A 27403-nucleotide genomic window follows, 5' to 3' on the forward strand; every position below is an offset into this window, starting at 1 on the left:
CCCCCTTCTACTAAGGGTTAAAACAATCCCATTTCACTGCAGTGGAGAACCTCAACAACCAACCTCCACAGGGTTTTGGCTGCAATAATCAACAGGTCCTTCCTTTTGCCACCACGTTTGTTAGACCAGACCATGCAACGGCACAAAGTGTCAGGGGCCACCAGCTCCCAGGCCTGGAATCAGCCTCATGTCCCCATTTTGTCTGCTGATGTAAGCAAACAACTCTTTTACTGGTCCCAGCCAAAATGCAGCAGATTGCTGCCTCAGCTGGAGGTATCTCATGCTCCACACAAGGGACCTGTGCTGCCTTTGCCTGATACTGTACCTCCTCCATGCAGCATCTCACAGGTGATCCTGTAGCCCAGGATGGGCCCGTTGGGCTCACGGGGTCTCTCCCAGCTGAGGTGCAGAGAATCCGGGCTGAGGGCAGTGAAAACCAGTGGTCCAGGGGCACAGGGGGTGCTCAGGGTGAAGGGGGTACCTGCAAGGGCACAGGGGACGCATCAGAATCACAGCAAAGGGAGCCTGGGAGGGATCTGCACAGAGCATTTACGGAATGAGCTGGAAGAGCTCAGCACTCTGGACAACAAGTGTGAAGTGAATGTGAGCGGGAGGAAGGTCCTGTTCCAAAATGAGAGGGAGGAAAGGAGGGCTGAGGATGTGGCAAAGGGAGAGAAAACAGCCACCAGCACTGCAGACAGCAGCAGAGGCACGGGTGGCACCCCGCTGTCCCCAGCCACCTCACCTGGCACGGGACTGAGCGGGCTCTGCGGGTCCACCTGGGACTCGATGGTGATGACTCCCTCCCTCTCGGGGCCCCAGCCCTCCTCGCTCTGCGCCTTCACCTTGAAGATGTAGGAGTGGTTGGGCAGCAGGTCCTCCACCACCACTGAGTTCTGGCTGGGGTTGGGGATGCTGATCCTGTGCACCTCTCCTGGGACACACAGGGAAGAGGACATCACATTGCAGGCACAAAGACGGAGCCACGACTTTCACCCAAACTCTGTCTCAAACAAACTGCCTGCAAAAGCCATCCAGGCTCCCTCCCCAACCATCATCACAGCTTGCCACCAGCAATGGGTAGCGCAGGATGAGAGGTCTTTCCAAAGAAGGCTTGGGACAAACAACAGCCTCTTGAAAACTCAAGGAATTTCAGACAAAAGAATTATGTTTTCACTAATACTGCCCTGAGATTCATGTAAAAATAAGATATTTTCATTTTAATCCTTCATCCGAGTCCCATGCATTGAAAAAAATTCATGCAAGATGTTTGGGCTGAGGGAGAGAATCAGGCAAAGGAGACTTTTTTGGAGAAGAGATGATTCTACAACCAACTCCAGGAATCGCTCTCCCACTAAGAGAAACAGGGAATGAAAGCTGTGGGGTAGCTGCAACATTTCCTGCACAAGAAGAAGGCTACACAAGAAGCAGATTTAGGACCCTGAATCCCAGGATGTTTGAGGTACCTCTGGAGATCATCTGGTCCAATCCCCCTTGCTCAGAGCAGGGTCATCCAGAGCCAGAAGACCCAGAGCAGACTCTTCACCACCTGAAAATCCCACGACCCCCCTAGAGCCTGTTCACTGACCTCCGTTGAGGAGCTGGTACTGCACACTGTAGCCCTGCACCTCCTTCTCGCAGCGTGGCTCCTGCCAGCTCACCTTCAGGGACGTGGGGCCCAGGGCAGAGAACACCAGGCGGCTGGGGGTGTCGGGGATGCCCAGCGGCTTCCTGGAGTCTGAAGCAGAAAGGGAACATCAGGCTGGAGATTTTGGGGATGGGGGCTAAAGGGGCTGGGGGAGAGGAGGTGGTGGCACACGCAAACATGGGATGGTCCTGATGGTTTGGGGAACACGTGGTGAGATGTCAGTTCTGCAAGCTGTCCTGTCATGAGGGGGACTGGCTCTGCACAGCTACGGGGATGTCCCACAGCCTCAGGGTGTCAAGCTTGGGTGGGACAAGTTAATGTAAGCTTCATGTGCCAGTGGCAGAGAGCCCAGAGAAGGGGCCTGGTGCTGGCTGTGACCTTCCTCACCCCTAAGCACCTTGTCCAGTCTGCCAGAAGCTTCACAGACTTCATCAGGTGTAGGCCAATTAAGACTGGCTGTAATCTATGGCTAAATCAGCCCTACAGGCCCTGTTCATGTGGCCTGGGGCCACATCTGGGTGATCCTCAGCTCATCCCACTGGGACACAAGGCTCACAGAGAGCACAGCAGCCTCCCAGGGGACACTCAGGGACTGAAGCCCCTCACTGACAAGGAGCTTGCAGAGGGACATCTCATAATGAGCACACGTTCTCCCCAAGAGGTCTCCAAAGGCCTGTGGAGTAAGACTGAGAACAAGAAGCTCGTTAGGAATGAAGAGAATGGGAACAATGGGTTGATCAGGGCACGGTGGCAGCAGTGGTGGTGAATCAATCCAGGTGGGTTGAAACCTGCAATTCACCTGCAAAGGGAAAGGTGATGTGATGGAGGCGCAGGCTGGGTCAGAAGGATGATCAGCACAGCAGACAGCAAGCCATGGAGAGGAGGTTTGGGGTGAGCAGCGGATGGCAGCAGCTCATGGATGGACGGTGGCTGGGCTGTTATGGGATGTGTGGCTGGGAGGAAACACTGGACAAGCTGTACCTATGTACTTGCCCATCCCTGTGGACACATCAGTCATGATTACAGAGTCCCGACAGCCAATGCTGGGGTAGTAACCCTTCACCTTTGCCCTGCTCCTGAAACCCACGTCCCGGGGCTGGAGGAGTGTCCTCCCAGCATCTTCATGGATGGGAGGGAGGAGTGTCCCTGGGTAATCTACAGAAGCAGTGCAAGAAAAAGAGAAAAACACCATTGGAGATTTCAGAGTAGGTTGAGCCCAGGCTCCTGCACAGGTGACTTTTTAAGACTCAGATCTGAAGAATCTTTAAACCACCTGTCAGCACCAGCTGATTGACACACATTGAGCTGAAAGGCAACCACACCGCTGGATAGAGTGAGGAGAAGAGACGTGCTCTCCCTGGAGAGCTTTGTGGTGTGAGGATAAGGATGGAGCTCGCTTCCCTGATCACCCTGCCTGTGAGGGCTGGGAACCCTTTTTCCAAACTTGTCTGGAAGAAGAGAGGCCTTAGCAAAGCACCAAGGCATCAGCAGTGGGGACACAGACCTGCGGTTCATAGGCCCCCTTGGCTCTGAGCACAGTCCTCACCCCACGAGGACTTGAGGGTGCAGGTCCAAAGACGGTCATGGGGAAGGAAGGGAAGGGCAGGTCCCACCCCGGTGGTACTCACCGTGCCCCATCAGCATCGTGGAGTAGTCTCTTGTCAGCGAGGAGCTGCCCATCACCCTGTGCTCCTGGTGCATGTGGGAGCTCAGCTGGTGGTAGCTGATGTTGGATGTCCCGGTCAGGGTGCCACTGCCACTGCTGGGGAAGGAGAAGTCCACCCGGCCATTCAGCAAGTGCTCTGTGGAAGAGGGCACACCGTGAGGAATGTGGCTGTGGACAAAGCTACTGCTCCGCTTTCCATGGGGAGGAAGCAGGATGGTGACCCCTTGCTTTGGCTGAATCCCAGGTTCAGCCACTCTGGAGGGTGATTCTGGAATGCTACATCTAGAATGAGGCCCAAGCCCCAACATGAGACACAGAAAGAGGTAAACAGAGACTTCTCCCTGCACCAGACACACCCATGGTGCCCAAGGTAACTCCAGACCTCGGCCTTGCTGGGGCACTGCCTTGTGGTTCTCACCACATTCTCCCACATCTCCCCTTAGACGCAAGCACTGGCATATAATTTTGGATTTTAAAAGAAGGCAGAAGAAGGAAAATGGCCCTTTAAGGAGGAGGTTTCTCCAGATCTCACTCTGGATCCCATCTCAGCTGGATCTGAAAAGTAAATTCCACTCCGTTGTTCTGGTCCTTGACAAACAAATCCCCATCCCCTCCCAGCAGGCCAGGAGAGATCAGCCACCTACGAGGTAGTGACTTCTGTTTAACAGTCCAGCAGATCTGACCCTGAAGTTCAGAGCACTTAATTATGACGAAGAGCTGCCCTTGGAGGTGGCACTTAGCAGGTATCATCTGAGTTTGCTCCTGCCTCGAAGGTCCAGCCTTTGGTAGAAGCAACTTGCTAGCAGGCTCCCAAGTCCGTGCCGAGATGGGGGTTACCTTGACACTCGTGTGAGCAGACACACCAGGACAAGGTTTTGAGGCAGATCACACCAACGCGAGGGCGGGCACACAAGGGGAGGCAGGGGACACAGAGCCCATCCGCCGGCCCCTCGGCACAAAGCAGGACGAGACAGGACACCCAGTGCCGTAACGGAGCTGTCCTTCACCTGCTTGGGGCTGGGGCGTCGCGCTCCTCCTCGCGCTGCCAGGAGCCACAGCGCTGTCCTCCTCGTGGAGGAGCCCCTCGGTGTCCGAGGAGAGGCGGCTGCTGCCAGAGAGGCGCGGAATGGTTTCGGGTGGGAGCCTCCAGGTGATGCGGCGAAGGTCCAGGTCTTCTCCCAGCAACGGTACAAATTTCCACCTGGAGCCTTTTGGGACAACGCAAGCACTGGTGTTGGCACGGTCTGCAGGGGTCGGGGTGGGCCACCCACCACCTCCGTGCTGCTTGCAGGGGAGAGGAAGGGACAAGCACCATGGGGACGATGCCTGTTCACAGCCTGTGTTCCAAGAGTGAGCTGAGGAGTTCAGGTGGTGCAACCATCTGGTAGGTGGAGAATGGTGGGAGTGTGACACGCAGGGCGTTTCTCGGCCCCTGGACTGTTTTCCAGCCCTGTGTCCATCATGACAAAAGGTGAGAGTCAAAGTCCCACCACACGCCTGTCCCTGCATCAAGTCTGCAACAATTGTCCTCTGCTCAGGAGAGGTTTCATCACTCCTTGATGTGCACTCAGGGTGGTCGGACTCCTGATGTTCCCATCTCCATGCTCTCTGAAAAGACCAGGGACTCGCCTTTGGGTCCCAGGCTCTGGAGAACCCTCCAGAGAAGATCTTACAGACACACCTCATCGTTTCACTTACGGCTCATGCCCCAGAACAAGACCAGGGCTTCAGCTTCATTCAGAAAGTGAAGGGATGGAAGAAGAGAGGCCAGTGCCTTCTCAGCACTTTGCTGAGTTCCCTCCTGTTGGCTTGGCCTAGACCATGAGCATCCAAGGGACTCGGAGGTCTGTGCCTTTGCCAGTTCTTGTTTGCTGATGTTAACTCTCACGCTCCAGCCAAATGGCAACACAGAGGGAAGACAGGCAGGGAGGGCTGTGAAAAGTTCCTCTCCCACCCAACACTGGGATTTCTCTTTGCCTCATGGCTACAACAAGGAGGCACTGGCCTCGCTTACACTGTCACCAGCCAAGTGTCACAGCCATGGATGCAGGTACTGAGCTTTGGAAAGGCTGATCTCCACAACTTGGATCTCCCCATCCCTGAGAGATGGAAAGGAGCAGTGAAGCTCGTTTCTGAAAGCTGCTGTTAAGGAAAATGAATGTTAGAGATTACCTCTTCAAACTCAGAGACACGAACCTGAATCATCAGAGACACTGGGCCTCTTGCTGCCGGCTGGAGAGCGGAGCACGTCTGTGCTGTACATCAGGTAGCTCTCGTAGTCCTCACCTCCCTCTGCGTCGATGATAGGGACATCAGGGATGATGGGGACTGCAGGAGAGGTGGAAAGTGCCATTAGACAACCAGCAAAAACCCCACACAAGCAGCAAAAAACCGCACAATGCTCAGACCAGCCCTCAGCATTCCCAGGATGGCTGGAGCAGCAGAACAATCAGGAGGTGGGGAAGCAGCGGGGGTGATGGGGAGCCCTCCCCAGCACTGCTCCTGTCCCTCTGCCCCCTGCCCATGCTGGCACTCACTGGACATGGGGCGCTTGGGCTGCGTGGCGAGGTTGATGGTGGCTTCTCTCTGGGGCCCCCAGCCCGCGCCGTTCCTGGCCTTCACCGTGTAGCGATAGGGCTGTGACTCCCGCAGGTTCTCGATCAGCACCATGCGCTTCTTGGGCTCTTCAACCAGCACCTTCTTCACGGGCCCAATGGGTACTGCAAGGCACGGGCACGCCTGTCACCCGCCAGGCACAGAGGACCCCACAACACCCCGCGCTTTGGTGTCAGGACACAGCCTGGCTCCGGGAAAAAGCGCAGCAGCTCTTTGGGCTGCTCACAACAAGCAGCATCATCTCAGGGTAATTCCCAAAGCCAATGCTGAAGTCAACCTCCAGGAGAAGTCTTCTGTTGCTGGTGTGTCACAAATAACACCTTCCTGGCACCCCACCCCTTTATCCAGACCTATGAACTAAGTTTTCGAGATGAAAAGTGACATAAAACACTATGGAACTGAATGGGAACAGAGTTTTCTGGCATTTGCAGGGTTAAATCCTAACTGGTGATTTTTCTGTACTCTTTCCATCAAGAAGTGACTCGTCCAAATCCCAGTTCTCAAAAAGAAACATGCCTAGAGCTGTTCCGGCTCTGCTGCTGGGGTTTGGGACTGGCCCAGCCTGCAGAAAATTGCCTCCAGCCTGGCTGGACCGTCCCATCCGAAAACGAGCTCTTACCGTTGTCCTCGTTGACAAGCCCATAACTGACTTCGTAGGCCGTGATCACCCCGTTGGTTTCTGCAGGCTCAGCCCAGCTCAGCTGGGTCACGGTGGAAGACACGACGTTGAAAGCCAAGCGCCCGGGCTCGCTGGGCACTGGGGAAGCAAAAGCAAAGGGTTCCCATCACTGCAGGTCAGGAGCCAGTGGATGCCCAGAGCTCCCGAGATCACAGCTGGGCTGCAGTGGCAGACACTCGGTGCTTGTCCCCAAGGCCACCAGAAGCTCAGGGCTGGAGCCCTGACCCCGGTGCTGCGTGCAGAGGTACAAACCTGCTCCCACGTGGAGGGAAGGAAGGTGTGGGGTCACTCACCCTCCTCCAGCGTGCGGCAGTGGGTGATGTCCGAGTAAGTCCCTTCTCCCATGGAGTTGTAGGCACACACTTGCATCTCGTAGTCACAGAAGGGGTAAAGATTTGTCAGCTCTGCTGATGGGGTTTTGACATCGATGAGATGGGCTTCTGACTCAGGGTCTCCCTGGATCCAGTATTTCACCTGGCAAAGCAAGTGCAAGCCGTGATTCCTTCACATCCTCATATAATAGGTGAGAAATTCCTTGTCTCTTACTAAATTGGCTCTGGGAATGGTGTTGTGCCATTCCTCTGAAATGTGAGGCCAGGACAGTCTGGGCACTTAATCATAAGTGATTAATCCAGGGGTGAATCCAACAGGAATCTTTCTTACACATCCCTCATCCACCCAGCAATGGTCCCTCAAGGATGGAGGGGAGCAGAAGGGGTGAACTTGCTCCCTCTTTTGGGTGTGTACTTGGACCCCTTCGGTCCAAATGTCTGCGTGAAACACCTGCAGGAGGGAACCCACACTCTTCCCTGGGATCCACTCACCCCTTACCTTGTACCCCAGGGGTTTTCCCGGTGGAGGAAACCAGTTGAAGCTGATTTCCCTGGAGCTGAGGGCACGGGCATCAGGATTAAGCGGTGCACTCAGGCGGCCTTTGGGGGACTGGGGGACCTGGGCCAGGCCAGTCATCGAGGGGACACCATCCACCAGCTCTGCAGACAAGAAAGTTTACATCAGTGCCAGTCCTCCCCCTTGGATAAAAAAAGAAGGAAGTGTGCCTCTCTCAGCACTGTTCTGCCTGCCGTGATAAATACATTATTTGTGTTATTGACACGCTCGATGACAGCTTTACTTGTCCGGCCACAGGAACCACCACGCACCATTCATGGCAACTCCTACCTCTCCCTTATTTTTATGGCTTTTCATTCAAATTCCCAAGGAAAAGGAATTAAGGATCCATTCTATTTCCTTTACCGAGGGAGACGATCCATCCTCTCCCCACCCACTGACTATTCCCACTCGTGCCTCTAGAGGGGGACCCAAATCCACCAGTCGGAGCTGGAGGAACCTCGCTGCGGCTTTTGGGCGAGGATGGAACTCTTGAGCACTGCATCGGGGTGGGCTGGTCTGGGGAGGAGGTCCCACAGCCACTGTCACCGCCCGGCTGCCAGCCCCTACCTGGGTCAGCAATGGTCACCGTGGTCTGGGGGTAGCGGCCGATCTTGGCGCCGTACTTGGGGTGGAGGAGGTCGACAGCAAATTGCTTGAGTTGGCAGTTGTTGAGGAGGGTGTCTATCTCTGTCAGCTCCAGCAAGGGCACCTGCACCTCCTTTCGGGTCTCCCCGGGCTGGAAGACCAGTTCACCCTCCGTGAGGATGTAGTCCTGGAGGAGAAGGAAGAGGTGCGTTCAGGGTGAGGCTGGATGGGGCTCTAAGCATCCTGGTCTTGTGGAAGGTGTCCCCCTGCCCATGGCAGGGGGGTGGAATGAGATGATCTGTAAGGTCCCTTCCAACCCAAACCGTTCTATGATTACAGCCTGCATTATCCATGAGGAGACTCCCAAGGAGCTTCCCCTCATCCCCCAGTCAATCCTCATTTGCCTTCCAGTGCCCACAGCTCCAGGGGCAGCTGGTACCCTCTGCCTCAGGCACATCCTCTCAAGTCCTCCCTCCCTGAGGGAGCAAGGGATGGCAAAGAATGTTTACCCTTGTGCTAACCTCAAGCCCTGGGTCCCCTCTGTCCCAGCCACATCCTGACAACCCCTCTTTTGCTACATTCCCACTCCTGCCTGCCTAGGCCAGGAGCACCACCCTTACCCTGCCGTTCTTGGCGGTGAGATCCCGGGTCCTGTAGGTGACTTGGGATTTCCCGTTGTCTATGATCTCCCGAATGACAGGGATCTTGGCCAGCTTATCAAAGCGGCTGTGGGAATAGGCTGGCTGCAGGAAGGTGATGAGGCTGCTGGCTGGAAGGGGCAGGAAAAAAGGAAGGTGTAGAGCAAATACACAAAGAATCGCATCCCAAACACTCAGGTGTCCTCCCTGAACAGAGTTCCAGTCACCCACGAGTGTGAACTGTGCATGAAGTATCACTGCATGGGCTGGAGACTTCCCCACTTCCCATTTGTGCTCCCTGCTCATAACAGCCAGGTGGGAAGCAGAGGGAAAGCGCTGGGGACATTAGCACAATAACATCAAAGAGGTTTTGCTTCACACCAGCACTCAATGAACTAGAGCAGCAGAGGAATGTGGTCAGCCCATAATCTGTCAAGGAATTGGCAGCATCTAAACTTGTGATGGTCAAATGTTTCTGTCAGCAGGGAAAATGACCCTCCTTTGGATGCATTAAAGGATGCTCCAGTTTAGACTCAGGTGACTTCAGAAAGGAGTCACCAAGCAAGGGTCTGCTCTGCGACCCAGGGGGGCTCAGATATGCAGGTATGCCTTACAAACCACATCAGTCTGCACACAGGACACTCAAACACAAACTCCTTCACACAGTCACAGCCCTTCACCTTGCTCTTTGATGATGGTGATGTTGACAACCCTGCGCCCAATCTTTGCGATGCCATTGGGGACCTCAATGGCCTCCACCTGCAGCTGCTTCTCATCATCATCATCGTCCCTGATAAAGAGCGGGACACGGACGTCCACCAGCTCCACAGCCTCTTGGAACTCCACCATTCCCTGAGCATCTGAGGGAAAAGACAAGGGTGAGAGGTGGGAAATAACCCCCTCTACCCAGCCAGGAGCCAGCGCTGGGCTCTGCTCCCTACCTTGGTCTGAGGTCACAGTGTAATAACCCGGTGCAACCTTCAGGTCATTAAAAGCCTCATGGGAAACGTGTTTCTCCACCACTTTGATGATGTCTGGCTTGGCTGAGTAAGGGGCAGTGAGCACTGTGTCCACAATGGTGTGATCCTGCCTGGGAGGAGGGGAGGGAAAAGCAGGTGAGAGCTGAGATCAGGGTAACTCATCTCACACAGCAGAGGGAGGGACAGTGACTGTGCTGGGCACTCAGTCACCCCACATGTGTGTGGACAAAGATCTGCAAATTCCTCTTACCTTTTCCCAGAATTGGGCTGTAACCTGGGGGAATAAAAAACCAACAAAACCTAAATCAGAGTGACTAAAACCTTCAGAGAGACAAAGTGCTGTGTGAATCACAGCCCTGCGCAGGTCTGAGCTGCAGCACTGCCCTGCGGGTGCCAACCCAGCCCACAGAACCCCAGCACAAGTTCCCTCCTGCCCAGCTGCTCCCTCCCACCCTGGGTTTCCCAATGCAGCAAGGAATGTGCCCACAGGGGAGATCACATCTGGATCAGGCTGTGGGGAGGAGATACCACTCCCTGCTCAGCACTGGTATCCCCAAATTCCTCCCGGCCTGCACCAGGCACTCCTAAGCTTGCATCAGGCTGAAGCTTCTGAAGTCAGTGGGAATTCTTCCACTGAGCACCATGCAATCAGGAGTTGTTCCTACTGCTCCAAAGCCAGACTCAGCTGAGATCTCCTCCACAGCTGGGTGGGCTCTGCAGCCCTGGGTGGGTGAAGAACCACGCCAGGCTTGTGTCACAGACCACGCTCCCTCCCAGCATTGCAGATTTTACACCCCAGCCCTCTGGTCCGTCCCATCATCAGCAGTGTCCTGGGGAAACCCTGCCCTGCAGGAGTCTCTCCCCTACTGACTCACCTGAACTTGGTCTGCTGGACCTTGTGGCAGCCAGGAATGTGCTTGAAAACCTCATTCAGCTGCAAGGAGCAAGAGGGACTTTCACAGTGTATCCCTGAACAGGGACGTGCTCAGCAAGCAGATGCTGCCACCACAAAACACAGGAGCCCTCTGACCATCCCATGCCCTCCTCCTTCACCCTCCCACACCAGGTTTCTTCCAGGATATGGCAAGTGGCTGCAAACTGAAACCACACAGGAGCTTCAGATCACATGCCCCCAAAGCAAACCCGAAATCTCAACGAGATGCTTTGTTAATTCTTACAATTTCGACCTTAAAAATTGCGCTTTCTCACAAAAAAAAAAACAAACCCACTCCTTCCTTTCAATAGCTGTGGGTTCCCAGGGAAGGGCACTGCCCAGCCCCCTGTGTGGCTGTCCTCAAGACCACCCCGAGCCCCCCTTGTGCCCAGGCTCCTACGTTCTCCTCCACTTCCTTGCGAAGCTGCTCGCACTCCCGCGTGTCCGGTTTCACCAGGTTCTGCGTGAAAAGCCGCGCCAGCCTCAGAGACAGCCCGTAGGGAACTGGAAAGGGAAATTCCCAAATTAAACTCCATCCTCCTTGGCCAGAGAAATAACCCACGCAGCAGGTGGAAGCACGGGGACACTCACTGAGGTCCTTGGGGTTGGTGGCAGCGGCGGAGGTGATGCCCTGCTTGTGGACGTTGTTGTGGATCTTCCAGCGCACCGTGTCCCGGCCCTTGAGGGAGCCGCTGCGCACCAGGGGCGTGTCCAGGTGGTCGGAGGACATGAGGCTGTGGCGGAGCATGTAGTGGTCCTCCTTGAAGCCAACGGTGCGACCTGCAGAGCCAGGGGCGGGGTCAGAGCCTGGGACAACGCCAGCCGTCAGCTTCCCAACATCAGAGATTCTGTTCTAGGGGATGTTTAGGGTTTGCACCGTGCTAAGGGTGTTGGGATGTCAGGAGGGGAGTGGGGAGAACACATCTCACCAGCTAAGCATTACAAGGTCAGGGAGAGCCAGCAGGGCATCGCAGGATGTGGGGCAGGGAAGAAAAAAGTGGACCAGCAGCTCCAGGATTCCTTGGCTCAGGCTCTCTGCTAGGAGCTTTCTCCCTATCCACCTCTCAGCTCAGAGAGGAGGGATGCCCAACCCAGCACACCCCCAAACCCAGGAAGGCAGTGGACCCCACAGAGCCCTTCCCCCAGGACCAAGGGCTGGTACCTCGTGCGCAGCAGGGAAGCAGGGCCAGGCAAGCCTAGAAAACAAATGGTGAGAGGCACAATCACTTTGTGACCAAGGACAAAACCCCTCCAAGCCTCCATCAGGGAGGATCCACATCAGCAGGGATGCGTGGGCCGTGGGTGGATGGGTCTCTCAAACTGATTTTAGCCAGATGGGGGAAATCTGGCTAAAATTTCACCAATGGCTCATGTCCACAACAGCAGGGGGTTGGATACCACAGGGATATCCCCTGCCAATCTGGCCATGTTGGAGGCTGGGTGGATTCTGGAAATTTGTCTTGTTTTTGGCTATAGCTGGTTCTCTCCCTGGGCTGGGGAAGCCAGCTGAGACACTCACCTTGCAGCAGGCACAGAACTTCCAGCAGAGCAAGAGCAGCAGCCCCAGGAGCAGGATGAGGAAGATGAGCAGTGGGATGAGCCAGAGGAAGCTCCCAGGCGGGCACTCTGCAAGTGACAGACATGTCATTCCCAGGCATCAGCCCCTGGTGGGGTGTGCAGGGAGGCAGGGACAGAGCTGGACCACAGCGCTGAGTGATGGAGCACCCCAGTTAACCTTGGCAATGCCTCACAATGAGAAATGCTGCTCAGAGAAAGCTATCACACCTCTGCTCACACCCAGCCATACCAAAGGGCTGTGCAGCACCTTGCAGCAACCCCTGCCCATGGCAGCAGGGGAAAGGCTCTGATCTCTAAAGGTCTCTCGGAGGGTGCCACACTCCACCCCTTGCAGTTCATGTGACAGACAGTGTCATCCACCCGTGTCACACAGCAAGGTGGGCAGCGAGGTGCTGCCTGCAGCTGACCCCGCCTGGGGCACAGCAAAGGGACAAAGCAGGGATTGGAGGCACCATGGAGATGATCACTCTGATCCAGATCCCAGGCTGGACATCCCCTGCTCCTCCCACCTCCCTGCTCACCTTTATTCTTCTGCACACGGACAGTGGTGTTGGGGATGGCACTGGGGTCTCCCTCCAGGGTGTAGTGGTAGGTGCAGTCATCATCCTCATCCTGGAAGGAGCAGTACTTGCCAGCCTCCTCTGTGGGGAGAGGGAACATGGTTGTGAAGTCACCAGGGCCAGGAAAAGCTTGGGGTGCAGCCCTACATGCACACACACACAGAGCAGGGCACACAGGAGACACCACACATGTCGCCACCCAGCTCTGCTTCTCCTGTTACCTTTCTTCACCTCCTCCACCATCTGGATCTGGAGCTGGCACGAGCTGCAGTTCCTTTTCAGGTTGCCCGTCCCCCAGGTCTGGCAGCGGACACAGTCCCGGATGCTCTCACACACAGCCTGGAAGCCCTGGGCAGAGGCAGGGTGGGATGGTCAGAAACACCCCCAGGAGGGAGGGAGGACACAGCCTCTGAAAGGCAGAGCTGGAGAGGCATCTCCTCATCCCAGAGTCAGGGCAAGGTCCACGTCAAAAAGAGAAATCACTGAGAACAAGCAGCTAATGAAGGATTTATAAGCCCAGTTGTCTCCAAAATCCCTTATACCAACAGCCGGAATTGAGGCAGCAATTAGATCTTCTCCAAGGGCTTTAGTGGCCTTTCCAAAACATGATCAAGCCAGCCTTCTCTATCCTCACTGTGGGATTAGCCCATGTTTGTCAGTGAGGAAATCAAATACGTTCAGGGCAGGTTGGGTGGGCCTCTGATCTAGTGGAAGGTGTCCCTGTCGTGGCAGGGGAGTTGGAATGGGATAAGTTTTAAGGTCCCCTTCAATCCAAACCAGTCTGTGACTCTGTAAAATGAGTCTTTCCTGTCTTGAGGCAAATCAGAACAAGCCACTAGCTGAGCCTTAAACCTCTGCCCATTACCAGGCTGCAGATAAACACAGACAGACGCTCAATAGTTGCTGCTGGTGAACAGCTGGTGAACAGCCTGTGGCTACAAAGCAACTCCCAGACCAGTCCCTTCCTAGCCACAGGACAGGTGAGACAAACTCTTGCTCAGGATTTTATTCCTGACTGAAATGTGCCTTCATCTCTGCTCTGCCTTTCTTCCCTGGAGGCTCTGCATGGGAATAAGTGATAAACCCAGAGGGACTCACCAGGGAGTAGCTGATTTCACAGGTGGAGCTGGTGTACAGCGAAGCCCTGTCACAGATGCACCTGCCACATTCACACCTCCCGTGGTTATTGCAAATGCCCTGGGAGAGAAGAGGTGACAGCCTGAGGGCAGCCCTGGGAGCCAGCAGGGCACCTCAGTGACCCAGAGACTCCAGCACCGGGTGACTCGGCACAGCCCTGCCGGGAGCAGCGGGCCCTGGGCAGGGCGGGGCAGGACCTACCCCTCGGCTGTCGATGCAGGTGTCGTTGCTCGTGGGACATTCACAGCCCGGGCCCTCCCAGCCGCTCTCGCACACGCAGGCGCCCCTGGAGCAGCGGCCACGATCTGGGATGAGAGCAGGGATTACCCGGGCTCCAGCGCTGTGCCATTCCCCCAGCCCTGTCTGTGGCTCCCCCACGTTCTTTGGGGGCGCGCAGGGGCTGCAAACAGACCCCACAGCATCCTCCCTGCACGTCTGCGGAGTCCCTGCAGCCCATCACTGGTCACTCAACCCCCTGTGCCAGCGCCACCAGTGCAGGACACCCTGTCCGTGCCGCCGTGCCCAGCACATCCCCCGGGGCTGGGGGGCTCTGGGGGTGCTCTCACCGTTGCAGAGGAAGCCGGAGGTGCGCGGGCACTGCAGGACGTCGAACTCGCAGAAGGAGCCGTCGAAGCGCGGGGTCTGGTCCTCGGAGTAGCACTGGCACTTCCCGCACAGGCACTCGCCCCGCCCCGAGCACGGCTCCACGTCCCCGGGCCGGACGCAGGCTTCGTTGTTGGGGGATGACGCCGGGGAGCAGTCGCAGGTGTCCCCTCGCCTGGGGACAGAGATGGTGTGAGAGAGGCAGGAGCAGAGCGCAGCACAGCAGGGTCGTGGGCGGGATGCCCAGGGCGTGAAGGTGTGTCACTGTGGGTCCCCGGGCACGGCAGGGTCCCCGGCAGAGGTGTGGATCTGGACACAGTCCTTACCAGCCCGGGTGGCAGATGCACTGTCCGCAGACAAAGTTCCCATGGAAACTACACTTGGGCGAGTCCAACTCTTGTTGCTGCAAGCGAAGGGAGAAGAGGCATTGCCGAATGGGCCCTGCTGCCCCCGAGACCATTTCAGGAATCAGAAGGGCAGATCCAAGTTTTGCCCTGAAGACCAAGCTCTGCCACAGGACATCACACGCAGCTTGGAACAGGCAGTGATGGAGATCTTGGCCAGGGTGAGCATCACTGAGGGGTCGAGCAGGACCCACATGCATCAGACAAAACTTTCCCACCCCAGGCTGGCCAGGAGAAGGACACCTCTCTGCATCAGCCCACCTGTTCACAGGGACACACGTCGCAGACGACAGCAGCTGTCACTGTGAGGCTGTCACTCAGGGACGTGGGTTTCACGTGGATGACTCCAAGCCGGTCCTTCTCGGGGAGGCTGCACACGTGCTGCCCACCAACGTACTCGAGGGCCTTCACGTGCATGTGGAACTTGCTCTAAAGGAAGGGACACACTGCAGGGATGAGCCAGCTCTGCTGGACCACATCCCAGCGGGACACAGAGAGCTCATCCCCTCACACATGCCTTCCCTCTGCTGCCATACGAGGACTTACCACTTTTCCACGGGTGATGTGGAAGGAGCCGGATTCTGTCTTTTCAAATAAAGCGGAGGTGAAGTCTGTCTTCAGGGCTTTGGGAGTGAAGTCAGCCCGAATGTCCATCTTGGAGCGGATGCGCTGGGTGGCAGAAGTTAAACACAATGTTGGTTTTCAGCAGTAGCCTCTGACCACTCCATGGCCTGCTCCAGAGGGGCCACATCCTGCCTTCTGCCTGCTCTCCTGCCCAGGAGGTGCCCACCCTTTGCCCTCCCTGGAAGCCAGAGTGAAGCTCCAGAGAGCACCGTTACCTCAAAGGCTGTGCGGAGCAATTCCACAATGTTGGAAGAGTCTTGCTGGAGCACCCCGATCTCGGAGATGGGGAAATACTTGTGCAGTTTCTGCAGAGAGACAGGAGCTGCCTGAGCCAAGGCCTTGAGAACCCTCCTCTATCACAGGACTGGGCTCTGCTTTGGGCAGGACTTGGACCAGAGACATCCAAATGTCCCTTCCAACCTAAATTACTCTCCAGCTCTGTGCCTCCACTGCTTTACAAGAAGGAGAAACCAACAGAGGGAGACCTCTAAGAGCTCAGATTCCTTCACCCGTAATATGCCCTGAGACCTCCTACAACCTAGAGCAGCCTCCCAACACAGTGTGGCACCCTCCCACTGGTTGGTTTAGCACTTGGGGACAAGCCATGGGAGAACATTTTCTCCTCCCAGCTGAGCTGAGGTTCTGGAGGAAAGGTAATCCCACGTGGCATCACTGCCGTGGTCTCCTCACCTCATAGTAGCTGTAGGAGTGGTTGGTGACAGCAAAGATGGGGATGATGTTGTGCTGGCCCAAGAGGCGCACGAGGGTGGGCACGGAAGGATAGTCCTGCTTGGTGTCGTACACGTAGGTGCCGTGGCTGTCCAGGTGACACTGCTCGTCGTTCCTTGCCAGTATCCCTGCCAGGACGTTGGTCCCATCAGCTTCATAGTGAAAGGCAGACTCGGTGGAGAACACGAGCAGGTGAGTGCTGTCCTTTCTCCAGCCGATCTTATCCTGCAGCCGGGGAGGGGGAGAAGGAGCCTTTATCTCTGTGCCTCCCAAACCCCTGCACAGCACTTGCAGCCCTTGGCAAGCCAGCACTGACAGGAACAAGGCACCACCTGCACCTGGCAGCAAACGCAACCGGCCACGTGTCCCCAGGAATCCCAGCACCCATCCGCACCCCCAAAGCACGGGGTGTCTCCCACCCAGCAGCTCGGTGCCAGGCACATGTGTGTACAGGAGGCAAGCCCACGCTTCCCTGGACGTGTCTGGAGCTGTGCTTATCCCTCAGCCAAGCCCGAGTGGGCTCTTTTCCAGGGAGCAGAGTTTCATCACCGCAGGCACAGAGCAGGACAGAGCAAAGAGCACACGCAGGGTGCCCAGCAAGCAGCTCCTGTGCCGGGCATCGAACCCCAGGGCACATATTCCAAGGCTTAGGGAAAATTGTGAATGCAAAACAGCTTGGCACTGGGAGTGTATGGCTGGGAGGGCAAGAACCAGCTGTAGCTGAACTGAGGCTCCCCGGCTGCCCTGTCAGCTGCACAGTGTGCGGCTCTTCTGCTCATCAGTGGGCACCAGGATGATCCACTCATTAAAAACACAGCCCTGGCCACCCTCACCTTGCAAACAGCTGTCTGCAGGATGGCATCGAAGCCACCCTCGGGGGCATCCAGGTTGGCGGAGATGCGCTCCTTGCTGAGCTCCTGGCTGAAGTGGTTGATGTTGCTGGTCAGGCGGATGACGTTCTTGAAGGAGAACGGGGAGTCGGTGTCGGGCCAGGGCTCACGCAGCCTAGGAGAGATGGAACCAGGGCTCTTGTGTGGGGCAGGAGCCAAGGGATGCCGGGGTGCAAGGAGAGGAAATGTGGGGAGAGTCCCTCAAGGGAAGTCGTGGAGATGAGCAGCTCAGCGACCAGCACTGAGAGGGAGAAGGGATGAGGGCAGAGATGGAGGAGAAGACAAGATGTGTGATCTGTTGTGGCAGAGCAAGGAAGGTCTGAAAGCAGAGTATGACAGTGCTGGCATTGTCACATAGCAAGCTCTAAGTGATGGGGAGACCCAGGAAGACACTGGCAGTGAAGGAAGAAAGATAGATGGAGGCTCTTGCACTGCCAACACTGAAAGCCACGGGGAAACAGAAGGCATTTTCCACTCCCTCTACTCCCTCCTCAGGGACCCGTGGGCCTCACTCACTTTTCGGGTCTCATGTCTGTCTGAGGGGATGAGACTTTGTCCACAAACTTGCCGAATCCAATGGTGTAATTAGAAGTCAGGGCTTGCAGGAAGTCCGCTGGGAGGAGAGGAAAGGAAGAGACAGACAATTAATAAAGAGATGCCTGTGAGTTCCCTGCTCCAGGAAAAGAAGTCTTTTTGTGGGCATCTTCCCTGCTGGTCAGTTCTTAGGTATGATTCCCAAACTGTCATCTTTTAAGATCTTTGGGCTTTATAGGGCAGAAACCTACACCCCCTTTGGCAGCCCCAAAACTAGAGCTCCTGCAGTAGCACCCAGCAGGTTCAAGATGCCAAAGGCCCTGCACAGACCAGCTCTGAGGGGCACCAGCATGTGAGGATCCCTGCAGGACCAGAGAGTCATCCCCACACAGGGCTGCACAGTGAGGATGTGAAGCTGTAATTAAAACAGACATCTCTCAGCCCATTGCCAGCTGCATCCCCCTCTCTGGTGCTGGCAGGGGACTCGCAGCCACAGGCAGGGGTGAGCTGCCTGCTTTCATCAGCACAGGAGCAGGCTCCCCTCTTCTCCCAGCTCTGCCCTCACCTAGGTTATGCCCCATCCTTTTGAGGTTGTCCAGATCATCAGACATGGAGTGGGAGAAGTCCATGAGGATGTAGAGATCCACAGGGCTCTCCTTGGGCTGGAAGACATCCATGTCGAAGCTCATCTCCTCCCCAGCCCGCAGCCGCATGTACATGGCCTGGGGGGACACCTGGGTCCTCTGCAGGAATGTGTTGATACTGGAATTCTGTGAAGGAGAGTGACGTGAAAGGGATGGACTCCATCTCCAGCGTGGGTGCATCGAGGAGGAGGCAAGCGGCAGGGAGGTGTGTGGGAAGTACGAAGGCAGGGATGAGTGCGCTCCCCTCCCTCAGGTACTGCCCAAGAGCCTCCCCACATCCACTCGTGTCCAGCCAGGCACCTCCTCCACAGGGGTGTGAGCGTTTTGCTTACATCTGCTCTGCCTGCAGAGTCACCCCAGCCTGGATCAGGACCAGTGGCCCACAGGTCCACCAGCTAGCAAAGGCATTGCTTTTGAGTAGACCCTACATAAACAGCGATCTGGGCTTTGTGTTTTTCCCACTGAGGAGCCTCGAGAAGGATGAAGGACTTGAAACCCCCTCAGGAGAGGCTGAGCATGGGCTGTGTCCCCAGCACGCACCTTCAGTGTCCTCATCTCCCCCTGCGTGTCCACGATGCTGGCCTCGCCGCAGCCGGAGCGCAGCAGGTTCTCCCGCAGGTCACAGCGCGGCTCCTCAAAGCTCTGCCAGGGAGCAAGAACAGCATAAGAGCCACAGAAAGCACCAGATCCGCTGGGAAAGGGGGAAATACACGGGGCAGGAAGCAGGGTCCTGTGCCCAGAGCATTTTGAGCCTTTAGGAGCAGGATTGGGGCAGAGAGATGGGGATGAGTCCTGCACAGAATCACCAGCTGAAATGTGACCTCCAGTGAGTTACTGGGTTGTGTGGGGTAGAACTTTCCCTCCATCCCTTGCACACAGTGTTTCTGGTGCACTAACATTTCCTGATAAATGCCTGTATTGCTGCAGTTCTGCCCTGGACTCCCCTCCCTCCTCATTTTCCACACCAAAAGGAAACCCACATTGCAGCCTTTCCTATCCAGAAGAGAAGCTGGATCCAGAAGCTGCCCCTGCTCTTGTGTCCCTCTGCCACGGAGGGCGGTGGGATCCCTCCATCAGCAGGGTGGGAAGTGGAGCCCCAGGCTGCCCTGCAGGGTCTCACCTTGTCGGTGCAGAAGGAACAGTCCTTATCCACCCGGATGCACTCAGTGCAGCTCTTTGCCCGGGACAGCACACAGCGGTTGTCTGCCAGGAAAGATCAGGGCATCAGGGATGGGGAAAACAAAGTGAGCTGTGGGAGGGCGTGAGAACAGCTGATCCCGTGGAGAGATGGAGGTTTTGCCTGCTTAGTGGAAACTGGCTGCAAAACAGCAGTGGGGTAGCAAGGGAGGGTCCCCAAAAGCTGGGGAGATGGAAAACAGCAGGAAAAGCACACAGCAGGTGTTCTCCACGTGAGTGCTGGTGTTTCTGGAGCCCAGGGCAGGTACACACAGTGCCCAAGGGGAGGTGGCAGACAGAGCTACCACAGCTCCACTCACTTTTGCTCCATTGGCAGAGGCCGGTGGTGCAGAGCAGGGACACCAGGAGCAGCCTGGCACAGGCCCGTGGCAGCACATCCATCCTCTTCCTCCTGAAACGAAGGGTTTGCTACATTACAGAGAGCCAAGAGATGGAAATGGACCTGGATGTGACCAGGGCAGCTCCCACAGAGCCCCTTCCTGGCCCTGCTGGGGTGGGACAGCCCTCACATCCTGGGGAAGCCGAGGCTGGAAGTAATTGCTGACCTCTGCAAGGCAGGGCATAAAAGCAAAGCCAAGGATGATTTGTCCTCCGCTCAGGCACCTGCAAAAAGGCTCAAAATTCCCAGCACCTGTGCCTGGAGTTGGGGTGCCCAGCTTGACATGAGGGGTTGGTGCAGGCAGCTGGAGCACTGGAGGCTCCCAGACAGAGCCCAGCACCATCCACACGTGTGAGCTCTGGCCAGGCCAAGACATGGCTTTTTCTGGCAGGTTAGGGAAAAAAAAAATGGAGGAAAACAAAGTGACTGTCCACATCTCTCCCCAAAAACAACACTGACCCCTCCCTTCAGCTATTTCCTATCACACTAAGAGTTTCCAGGATGGTCAAGCCAATGATAAAGAGAGGGTGAGGCCTTGGGAAATGCCAGGCTTGGAGTTTTGGAGTTGTTGAATGAATCCATGGTTTTGAGAGCCTTGGCAGTCTCCTTTGTCCTGTCCAGGGCAGCAGGACCCCTTGATGGACACAGAAGCCAAATCCTAAACAGAGTGAACCATTCTCCCCCCACCACACGTGACTGAGAAAACTGAGTGCCATCCAGAAGTCAGCATTTGGATGTGGCAAACAACAGGCACAAAGCTGGATCTTGACTTTCTGCAGCTGCCGTACCAGAGGTCCATCCTTGCACCCAAGAGGGCAAGTGCGAGTAATTCAGGAAAAAACCCCAACAGTGTAAAGATATCATTAAAGCATCTCCTTCCTGGAAGATGGAATTGTGAAATATAAAATGTGAATGAATTGTCTTATATCTTCTTGCTGTGTCAGCTCTGACTCTAAAATGAAAAGAATGTGAAAACCACTTAAAACATGGAAAGGAAACAGGATTAGTTGTTGTGTGCAGTAACAATATCCAAGTTCCCTGAGGGACATCCAGCACAGGAGCAGTGACCTGAAGACTCAGCTACTCACAGCCTGGTCTGGGCTGCAGGGAAACCCCTGGAAAAACCCAGCCTGGTCTCAGCAGCACCAGATCATGCTCGGCCTCTGCAGCCAGTGGAATACATTGAATGCAGCAATTTGTTGTGACACAGTGCTCAACCAACCCAGCAACGGCACCACAGGACACCTCCCTTGGTGGCTGCACTTGGCTCCATGTGAGAGCCACTGGGTACACAGGCAGCAACTGACAGGACACTGGCATCTCATTCATCCTGTCAGCTGTGCCCAGAGGGATTTATCACAGTCATTAATGCCCAGTGGCTCAAACGTGGGAAACACGGGAGCCTCGGGGCAGCATCTGTGCAGGGAAAGCCCGGGGCAGCTTTGCTGTTCCTCAGGACCAGTGTGCTGTTTTGCCAATGAGCTGCTTTTCTTATGGATAAAAGGTACCAGCTGACCAAGGGAACTCCTCTGCTTCCCTCCCTCCCCCATTGTCCCCAGCCAGGCCCTTTGCAGGTTTGGCTGTGGGTGCTCCCTGTCCCCCCAAGTCCAGTTGCAGCACTGGCTCCAAGGCCAACATTGCACATCCTGGACACGTCTGTGACCTCCCTCAGTGACAGTCCTCACACCTCGCTGGCAAATGTTGTGTCCCTTGCAACTGACACAGGTAGATTTTGAAGCCAGGAAAATCCCTTTTTCCCTTGCTTTGCCCCAGCCCAGGACAGTGCTGTGGAGAGGTGCCAATCAGAGGTGGGATGAAAGGGTAGGGAAGAAATCTTTAGAGCCTGCGGAAGGAAAACACAGTTGAAAATATCACCGGAGCACTCAGCTAATCCCATCTCCCACCATGACCTGGGCCACAAGGAGAGGATTGAGTATGGGACCAGTCTGCTCAGCTCACAAGGACCTAATTCCTCTTCCTTTAATCACCAATTCGGAAAAAGTCCCCAGGGAAGGGATGGACACACCCTGGGCCTTGGGCACATAAATTGCCATCATGTCTTTTAAAGTGCTGAGATAAAAGGCCATAAAATCCTGCTCAATATTAACGTTCTGCTGCCCTGTGAGCCACCAACCTTCAAGAATTTTGCTGGGCAGATGCCAGCAGGCCGGGTGCTGGTGGCAGAGAGCATGGCCACTGCAGGAATGCAGCCTGCAATATTTGTGCAAAAATATGGGAGTGGCCACCCCTTACTTTCAGAAGTGTCCTCTGGAAGGGAAAAAGCCACTTTCACTTCAGGAAAGCTGCAGGATTTGGTTGGGTTTTCATGACAACAACAACAACTCTGTTCAGTTGTGCAAAAACAAGGAGAAAGGCAGAGCAGCTCCTGGTTGCACATAAACTTCCTACCACTTCCCAGACCTGCTCCAGCGTTTCCTCCGGGTCTCCTCTTGCTCCCCCAGTCTTTGCCCTGCTCCTCAGCACAGCCAACAAACCTGCTCCAGGAATATGCCAAGAACCTCTGAATCTGGAGAAGATGGGGCTGGCTACCTCATCCCCAAAAATCCAGGCAATGCTCCAAACAAACCGTTGGTGCAATGGGACAGAGGTCAGGGTCAGAATGGCAGATAGGGGAGAAGGAGCAAGGAGCAGGTTGTGATGAGTCAGAAAGCAACAGCAGGAGCCCGGTCCCAGCTGCCGCATTGGGGTCACCTGGCAGATTGGGACACGGGAGCAGGAAAGAGGGAGGTGCTCAAGCAATGAATTCCCAAGCACAGCTTTTCCTCTCTTGGATGGGAATTGCTCTTCTCATGGTTGCAGCCGTGGGGGGCTGTGTGGAGCCCGTGCAAGGCCTCAAGGACCATCCACATGTCCGCGTGTGCTGGGGACGGGCAGTGCAGCCACAGCCCAGGGGATCAGGGACACAGCTCATGTTCTCTCCCATGCCCATGTGGTGGCACAGAGCTGCTGGGACCATGCTCCAAAACTTTGAAATTATCAAGCCAGGCTCCACAAAACAACCAAAAACTCGACCCACTCAAATCATCGCTTACACGCAAAATCGTACTGGTCTTATTTTGTTTGCCTTCCCCATCCATTTCCCCTCCTTCCCCAGGTGTGCTACTGCAGCTGGGAGACTCCATGTGAGTGTCTCCCTTTTTTTCAGCTTCCAGGATGAGTTTCAAACTCCAGACATAGTTCCCAGCACCCTCCAGCCAGGGACAAAACACAGCAGGACCCAGCCCGGGCACCCACATGGAGCTGCTTCGTGGCCCAACACGCCCCGGGCTGTGGTACGATCTCCTCCTGCTGCCCCCCGGGCTCGGGCAAGGGGAAACCCCAAGGAGCAGAGGCAGGAGTGACAGGACCCTGCCTGTGGGCTGCCCAAATGCCAGCATAGCTCCGGACCCCTCCCGTTCCCTCCATGTGCTCTTCCTGCCGCTTTCACTGATCCTTGGCCCCACCGGACACTTTTTCCTCCCCTCCCCTCTGTGGATGCTCCTCATCCCTCTTTTCCCCCACCTAACCCATGCACATCAGCGCCCTCACACCAATGCTTCTGTCCCGTTCCCTGTCCACGTCAGATCCACCAATTTACAAATACCCCAACACCTGCAGTTCAGCAAAGCTCACCCTGAACCCCCCACTCTCTCCTAACATTTTCTTCCTGGAACCCCCCTTCCCTTGCTCTCCCTTTGCAGGGGCAGCCACCAGTTCTGGAAAACAACCCCGGTGGGCCCCGCGGGTCGGAGACACCCACAGCCCGGCTGACCTTGCACACTTTCACCCGTGAAAACTTCCCTTGGGTGCCAGCTGCGAGGCGCAACAGCCTTTGGAACAGGGCTGAGGGGCAGGGCAACCCCTGAAACCTCCAACAACTGTCCCAAAGAGCTCTGCTCTGCCGTCCCACCCCGAGCAACCCCCCGCCGCTCCCTGACCCCCACCCAGATACCTGCGGACACAAAGCCGGACCCGTGCAACCCCCAAAGCCCTGCCCGGTCACCAGCGTTGCCTTCCCCAGGCAGCCCAGAGGCACCGGACGGGGTCCGGCAGCCAAAAACCAGGGAAGAACAGAGGGAACGGGCGGGCAGGGGCTGAGCCCCGAGCTCCGTGTCCTGCCCACCTGCCCGCGCATTAATTCACTGCCCGGTTCACCAACGCGGCGAAGTTCAAGCGAGCTGGACACTGCAGGGCACAGATGAATTAATCCCACAAACCTCATTAGCGCTGGGTCTGACTCAGAGTCCAAATCCTCTGCCGCAGCCCGAATAACAGGCACCCACACACCAAGCCAAGAAATTCTTCCGAAGGCAGAGTGGGAACGAGCTGCTTCGCTGCTGCAACTTGATTTCCAGCTTTCGGCTTTTTTTTCCTTTTTTTTTTTTTTTGTCCTTTCTCCCTCCTCTCTTTTTTTGTGTCCCTTTTCTCTTTCCGGTTAAACGTCAGGTCCCGGTCCGGCGGGGAATGCAGCCAGCCCGCGATCCCACATAACTCCCTGCAGCTCCCTGTCCCCTCCAAATATCCACTTTGTCCTCGCTCCCCGCGCTGCCGCCTCGCCCTCCCGAGGGGCTGGCAAGGGAGGAAAGGTGGGAGCTGCGATAAATGAGGTTGGATGCCAGGTGAGGAGTTTTATCCCAGCTGGGAGGGAGGAGGGGGTGCCCGTGACGCAGGGCTGGCATTCACTGCTCCCTCGCACACCTGGCCGGGCAGGCACAGCCCTCTGGACCCTCCCTCCGCGCAAGCACCAGCCCACAGGAAAAGGGCTGAGGGAAGGTGCTGCCGCGGGCAGGGAGCCTGGAGAGGCTGCTCGGCTTCACCTGCCCGCTCAGGGCACGGCTGGGGGAGCTCCATCCCACAGGAAAAGGGCTGAGGGAAGGTGCTGCGGCGGGCAGGGAGCCTGGAGGGGCTGCTCGGCTTCACCTGCCCGCTCCGGGCACGGCTGGGGGAGCTCCATCCCGCAGGAAAAGGGCTGAGGGAAGGTGCTGCCTCGGGCAGGGAGCCTGGAGGGGCTGCTCGGCTTCACCTGCCCGCTCAGGGCACGGCTGGGGGAGCTCCATCCCACAGGAAAAGGGCTGAGGGAAGGTGCTGCCTCGGGCAGAGAGCCTGGAGAGGCTGCTCGGCTTCACCTGCCTGCTCCGGGCACGGCTGGGGGAGCTCCATCCCACAGGAAAAGGGCTGAGGGAAGGTGCTGCGGCGGGCAGGGAGCCTGGAGAGGCTGCTCGGCTTCACCTGCCCGCTCCGGGCACGGCTCGGGGAGCTCCCCGACCTCCCGCGGCCGGGGTTTCTCCTCCCTGGCACGGCTGGGAGGTGTCACCCTCAGAGCCCAGGTAACTCCTCGCTGAAACATCAGGGAAATTCCTGCCCCGACAACCCGCAGATGCCGAGCCCTGCCTCGGTGCTTTGCACGCAGAGAGGATGGATCTGCATCCTGCTTTATCCAGGGCATGGGCACGGCAGACCACTCCTCAGCTGCGGTAAATCAATGCAAGCCCTTGTAGCGCCATGAATGAGACCCAGCCGTACCTGCACCCCACCATGGGCCAAAGCTGCAACAGGCAGAAATCCCACAGCTGATTCCAGTCCTTCTGCTGAGCTGAATCCAAAACCCCTTCCCCCAGTCCAAGGAACAGCAGAGGAGGGTTTGGAGTCCAGGTGAGGTTGTTTTTCTGTCCACAGCAGCGTTTTGCTTTAGAGTCCAGGGTTTGTCACAGCTCAGAACCACTCACACTTTCCACAGTGGAGCACACACATCCTGGAGCAGAAGCAATGGCAAAGGCTGCATTCAGCTCCCTGATAGATCCTCATAAGGAAAACTGCATCCCCTGAGTTTCAACACAAACAATAGCAACAGCCAGATGAAAAAGTGGCACATTTCCTGCCTGACTTGGAGCTGAAAATTACGAGCAGGGCAGTTTTGGCCTCCTTGCTATCAATGTGGCATTACAGAGGCTGCTGCTTACCAGAACTGATCGAAAGGTGAGGAGCAGGACTCCTTTCACTGCAAGAAATTAGGAAGCTCAAGTTAATATATGCAAACTGCCTTAGCCCCAGGATAAAGGAGGATGTGCTTGTAACCATTAAAAACTACAGCAAATGGGAAATAGGCAGGGATGCAGTGGAAGATGGCCCAGGCAGTTTAAGTCTGGCATTTCCGAGTTTCCCAACACATGACTAGGCAACCCCAGCCCATTTGGAGATGTGATTTCCTAGATTTAAACAAAAGTTCTGAAAATCAAGGAGGTTGGCTGTGTTTTGTTTTTTTTAAACACGTCAAGACAACAACGGCAACGTGAGAGCTGGGACACGAGACAAAATATAGGCAGAGCAGGACCAGGCTGTGAGTGCCAGGGGCTGATGCTTGAGCTGCTGGTGAAGAGCCAAGATCATTGCCATGGAGGGGCTGAAGGCAGAGGGTGCTGCTCAGCCTCAGGAGCCACAGCTGCAGCAGATGTTGGACATTGCAGATGAATTAAAACTGGGCTTCAGTTCACAAGGAGGGAGGGGAGCTCATGCTGGTGCTCACAGACGTGTCTGGTCACCTCACCTGGCCCTGTCCACCAGCAGCACCCAGCTCCTGCCAGCCCCACCCCACCTCCCACTGCTGCAATTTTCCTCTTTGAGGTAAGCAATGCTGCCACTGCAGTTGAAAAAGCCAATTTAGGCTGCAAGCAAGAAGCAGAGTAGTAAAAAAAAAAAACAAAAAACAAACAGTTATTTTAGTGATGGATCCCTAACAGGAATCTTGAAGCTAACCAGAAAAGCTCATGAGCACCCACCTTTACCACAATATTTGGTGTCCTGATTTTCTGGATGTTCTCCTTTCTCCACCTGAGATGGAGAACGTTTATGTTGTCTCCTGGTCGCACCTGCAGACCCTGATAGCCCCAGGGCATCCTGACACCTTCTGCCTCCCCTTCATCCCCGCAGCCTGGAGCAGCAAGGAGGGACCAGCTCCCTTCAGTGTTTCCAGCTGTGAGGAAAAGCCCAGTTGCACCCTCCTCTGGTGCTGCCAAAAGAGCTCAAGATACCAATGTTGCACCTTTCTTTGAAACCCTTTCTTTGCCCCCCCAGCACCTAAGAGATGCCAAGCCCACGGAACAGGAGTTTTTCCAGAGCTGTAATTGGGCTGCTTTTACACTTACTGATAAAGGCACTTTTCCAATATAAAGGCAACTTCACCACCAAATTTTTAGGGCAAAAAAGGAGAGAGGAATCAGAATTTTTCTGTAAATACTCATGAGAATATAAAAGGTTTTAACTTCATCTTGTCTTAAAAAAAAAAAAAAAAAAAAAAAAAGTTGTTTTATGGGTTGTTTTTCAGGCAACTTCTCGAAATTATTTCCACAAAGGAAGAACACCTGGTGAACTCAAGTTCTTGCCTTGGTTCCATACCTTGCTCTCCCTGCCTGCTGGATCAGGCTTTTGCCACACCAATTTGCTGTTTTTAAGAACAGAGGGCAGGAACTTCAGAGGCAGGGTCAGCAGAT

General features: G+C 55.8%; 1 protein-coding gene across 5 annotated transcripts in view; it reads right to left on the reverse strand.

Annotated features, from left to right (window-relative positions):
* The window catches only part of ITGB4 (integrin subunit beta 4), a 28280-nt gene extending 3574 nt beyond the window's left edge, over positions 1 to 24706 (reverse strand). Inside the window, exons 1-38 of one of the 5 annotated variants that reach the window (XM_040081705.2) lie at positions 24134 to 24701; positions 19837 to 19928; positions 19461 to 19543; positions 18881 to 18982; positions 18262 to 18466; positions 17679 to 17775; positions 17106 to 17277; positions 16234 to 16497; positions 15759 to 15848; positions 15466 to 15588; positions 15181 to 15348; positions 14842 to 14918; positions 14479 to 14690; positions 14114 to 14217; positions 13874 to 13972; positions 12997 to 13123; positions 12737 to 12856; positions 12157 to 12263; positions 11800 to 11833; positions 11229 to 11417; positions 11038 to 11141; positions 10579 to 10637; positions 9954 to 9977; positions 9665 to 9813; positions 9404 to 9583; positions 8706 to 8854; positions 8068 to 8272; positions 7441 to 7601; positions 6903 to 7083; positions 6550 to 6687; positions 5852 to 6034; positions 5511 to 5642; positions 4322 to 4522; positions 3277 to 3450; positions 2630 to 2803; positions 1589 to 1738; positions 746 to 934; positions 326 to 481 (exon numbers count right to left, since the gene is read on the reverse strand). In XM_040081705.2, the coding sequence (XP_039937639.1) occupies positions 326 to 481; positions 746 to 934; positions 1589 to 1738; positions 2630 to 2803; positions 3277 to 3450; positions 4322 to 4522; positions 5511 to 5642; positions 5852 to 6034; positions 6550 to 6687; positions 6903 to 7083; positions 7441 to 7601; positions 8068 to 8272; positions 8706 to 8854; positions 9404 to 9583; positions 9665 to 9813; positions 9954 to 9977; positions 10579 to 10637; positions 11038 to 11141; positions 11229 to 11417; positions 11800 to 11833; positions 12157 to 12263; positions 12737 to 12856; positions 12997 to 13123; positions 13874 to 13972; positions 14114 to 14217; positions 14479 to 14690; positions 14842 to 14918; positions 15181 to 15348; positions 15466 to 15588; positions 15759 to 15848; positions 16234 to 16497; positions 17106 to 17277; positions 17679 to 17775; positions 18262 to 18466; positions 18881 to 18982; positions 19461 to 19543; positions 19837 to 19928; positions 24134 to 24138 (5179 nt within the window). In that variant the 5' untranslated portion in view covers positions 24139 to 24701. Of the gene's footprint in view, positions 1 to 325; positions 482 to 745; positions 935 to 1588; positions 1739 to 2629; positions 2804 to 3276; positions 3451 to 4321; positions 4523 to 5510; positions 5643 to 5851; positions 6035 to 6549; positions 6688 to 6902; positions 7084 to 7440; positions 7602 to 8067; positions 8273 to 8705; positions 8855 to 9403; positions 9584 to 9664; positions 9814 to 9953; positions 9978 to 10578; positions 10638 to 11037; positions 11142 to 11228; positions 11418 to 11799; positions 11834 to 12156; positions 12264 to 12736; positions 12857 to 12996; positions 13124 to 13873; positions 13973 to 14113; positions 14218 to 14478; positions 14691 to 14841; positions 14919 to 15180; positions 15349 to 15465; positions 15589 to 15758; positions 15849 to 16233; positions 16498 to 17105; positions 17278 to 17678; positions 17776 to 18261; positions 18467 to 18880; positions 18983 to 19460; positions 19544 to 19836; positions 19929 to 24133 lie in introns of those variants that run through there. The other 4 variants (XM_040081708.2, XM_040081707.2, XM_040081706.2 and 1 more) reach the window with 4 other exon arrangements.
* Positions 24707 to 27403: the final 2697 nt, after the last annotated feature.

The sequence above is a fragment of the Hirundo rustica genome, chromosome 18, assembly GCF_015227805.2.
Source record: "Hirundo rustica isolate bHirRus1 chromosome 18, bHirRus1.pri.v3, whole genome shotgun sequence".
In the NCBI taxonomy this organism is placed as follows: domain Eukaryota; kingdom Metazoa; phylum Chordata; class Aves; order Passeriformes; family Hirundinidae; genus Hirundo; species Hirundo rustica.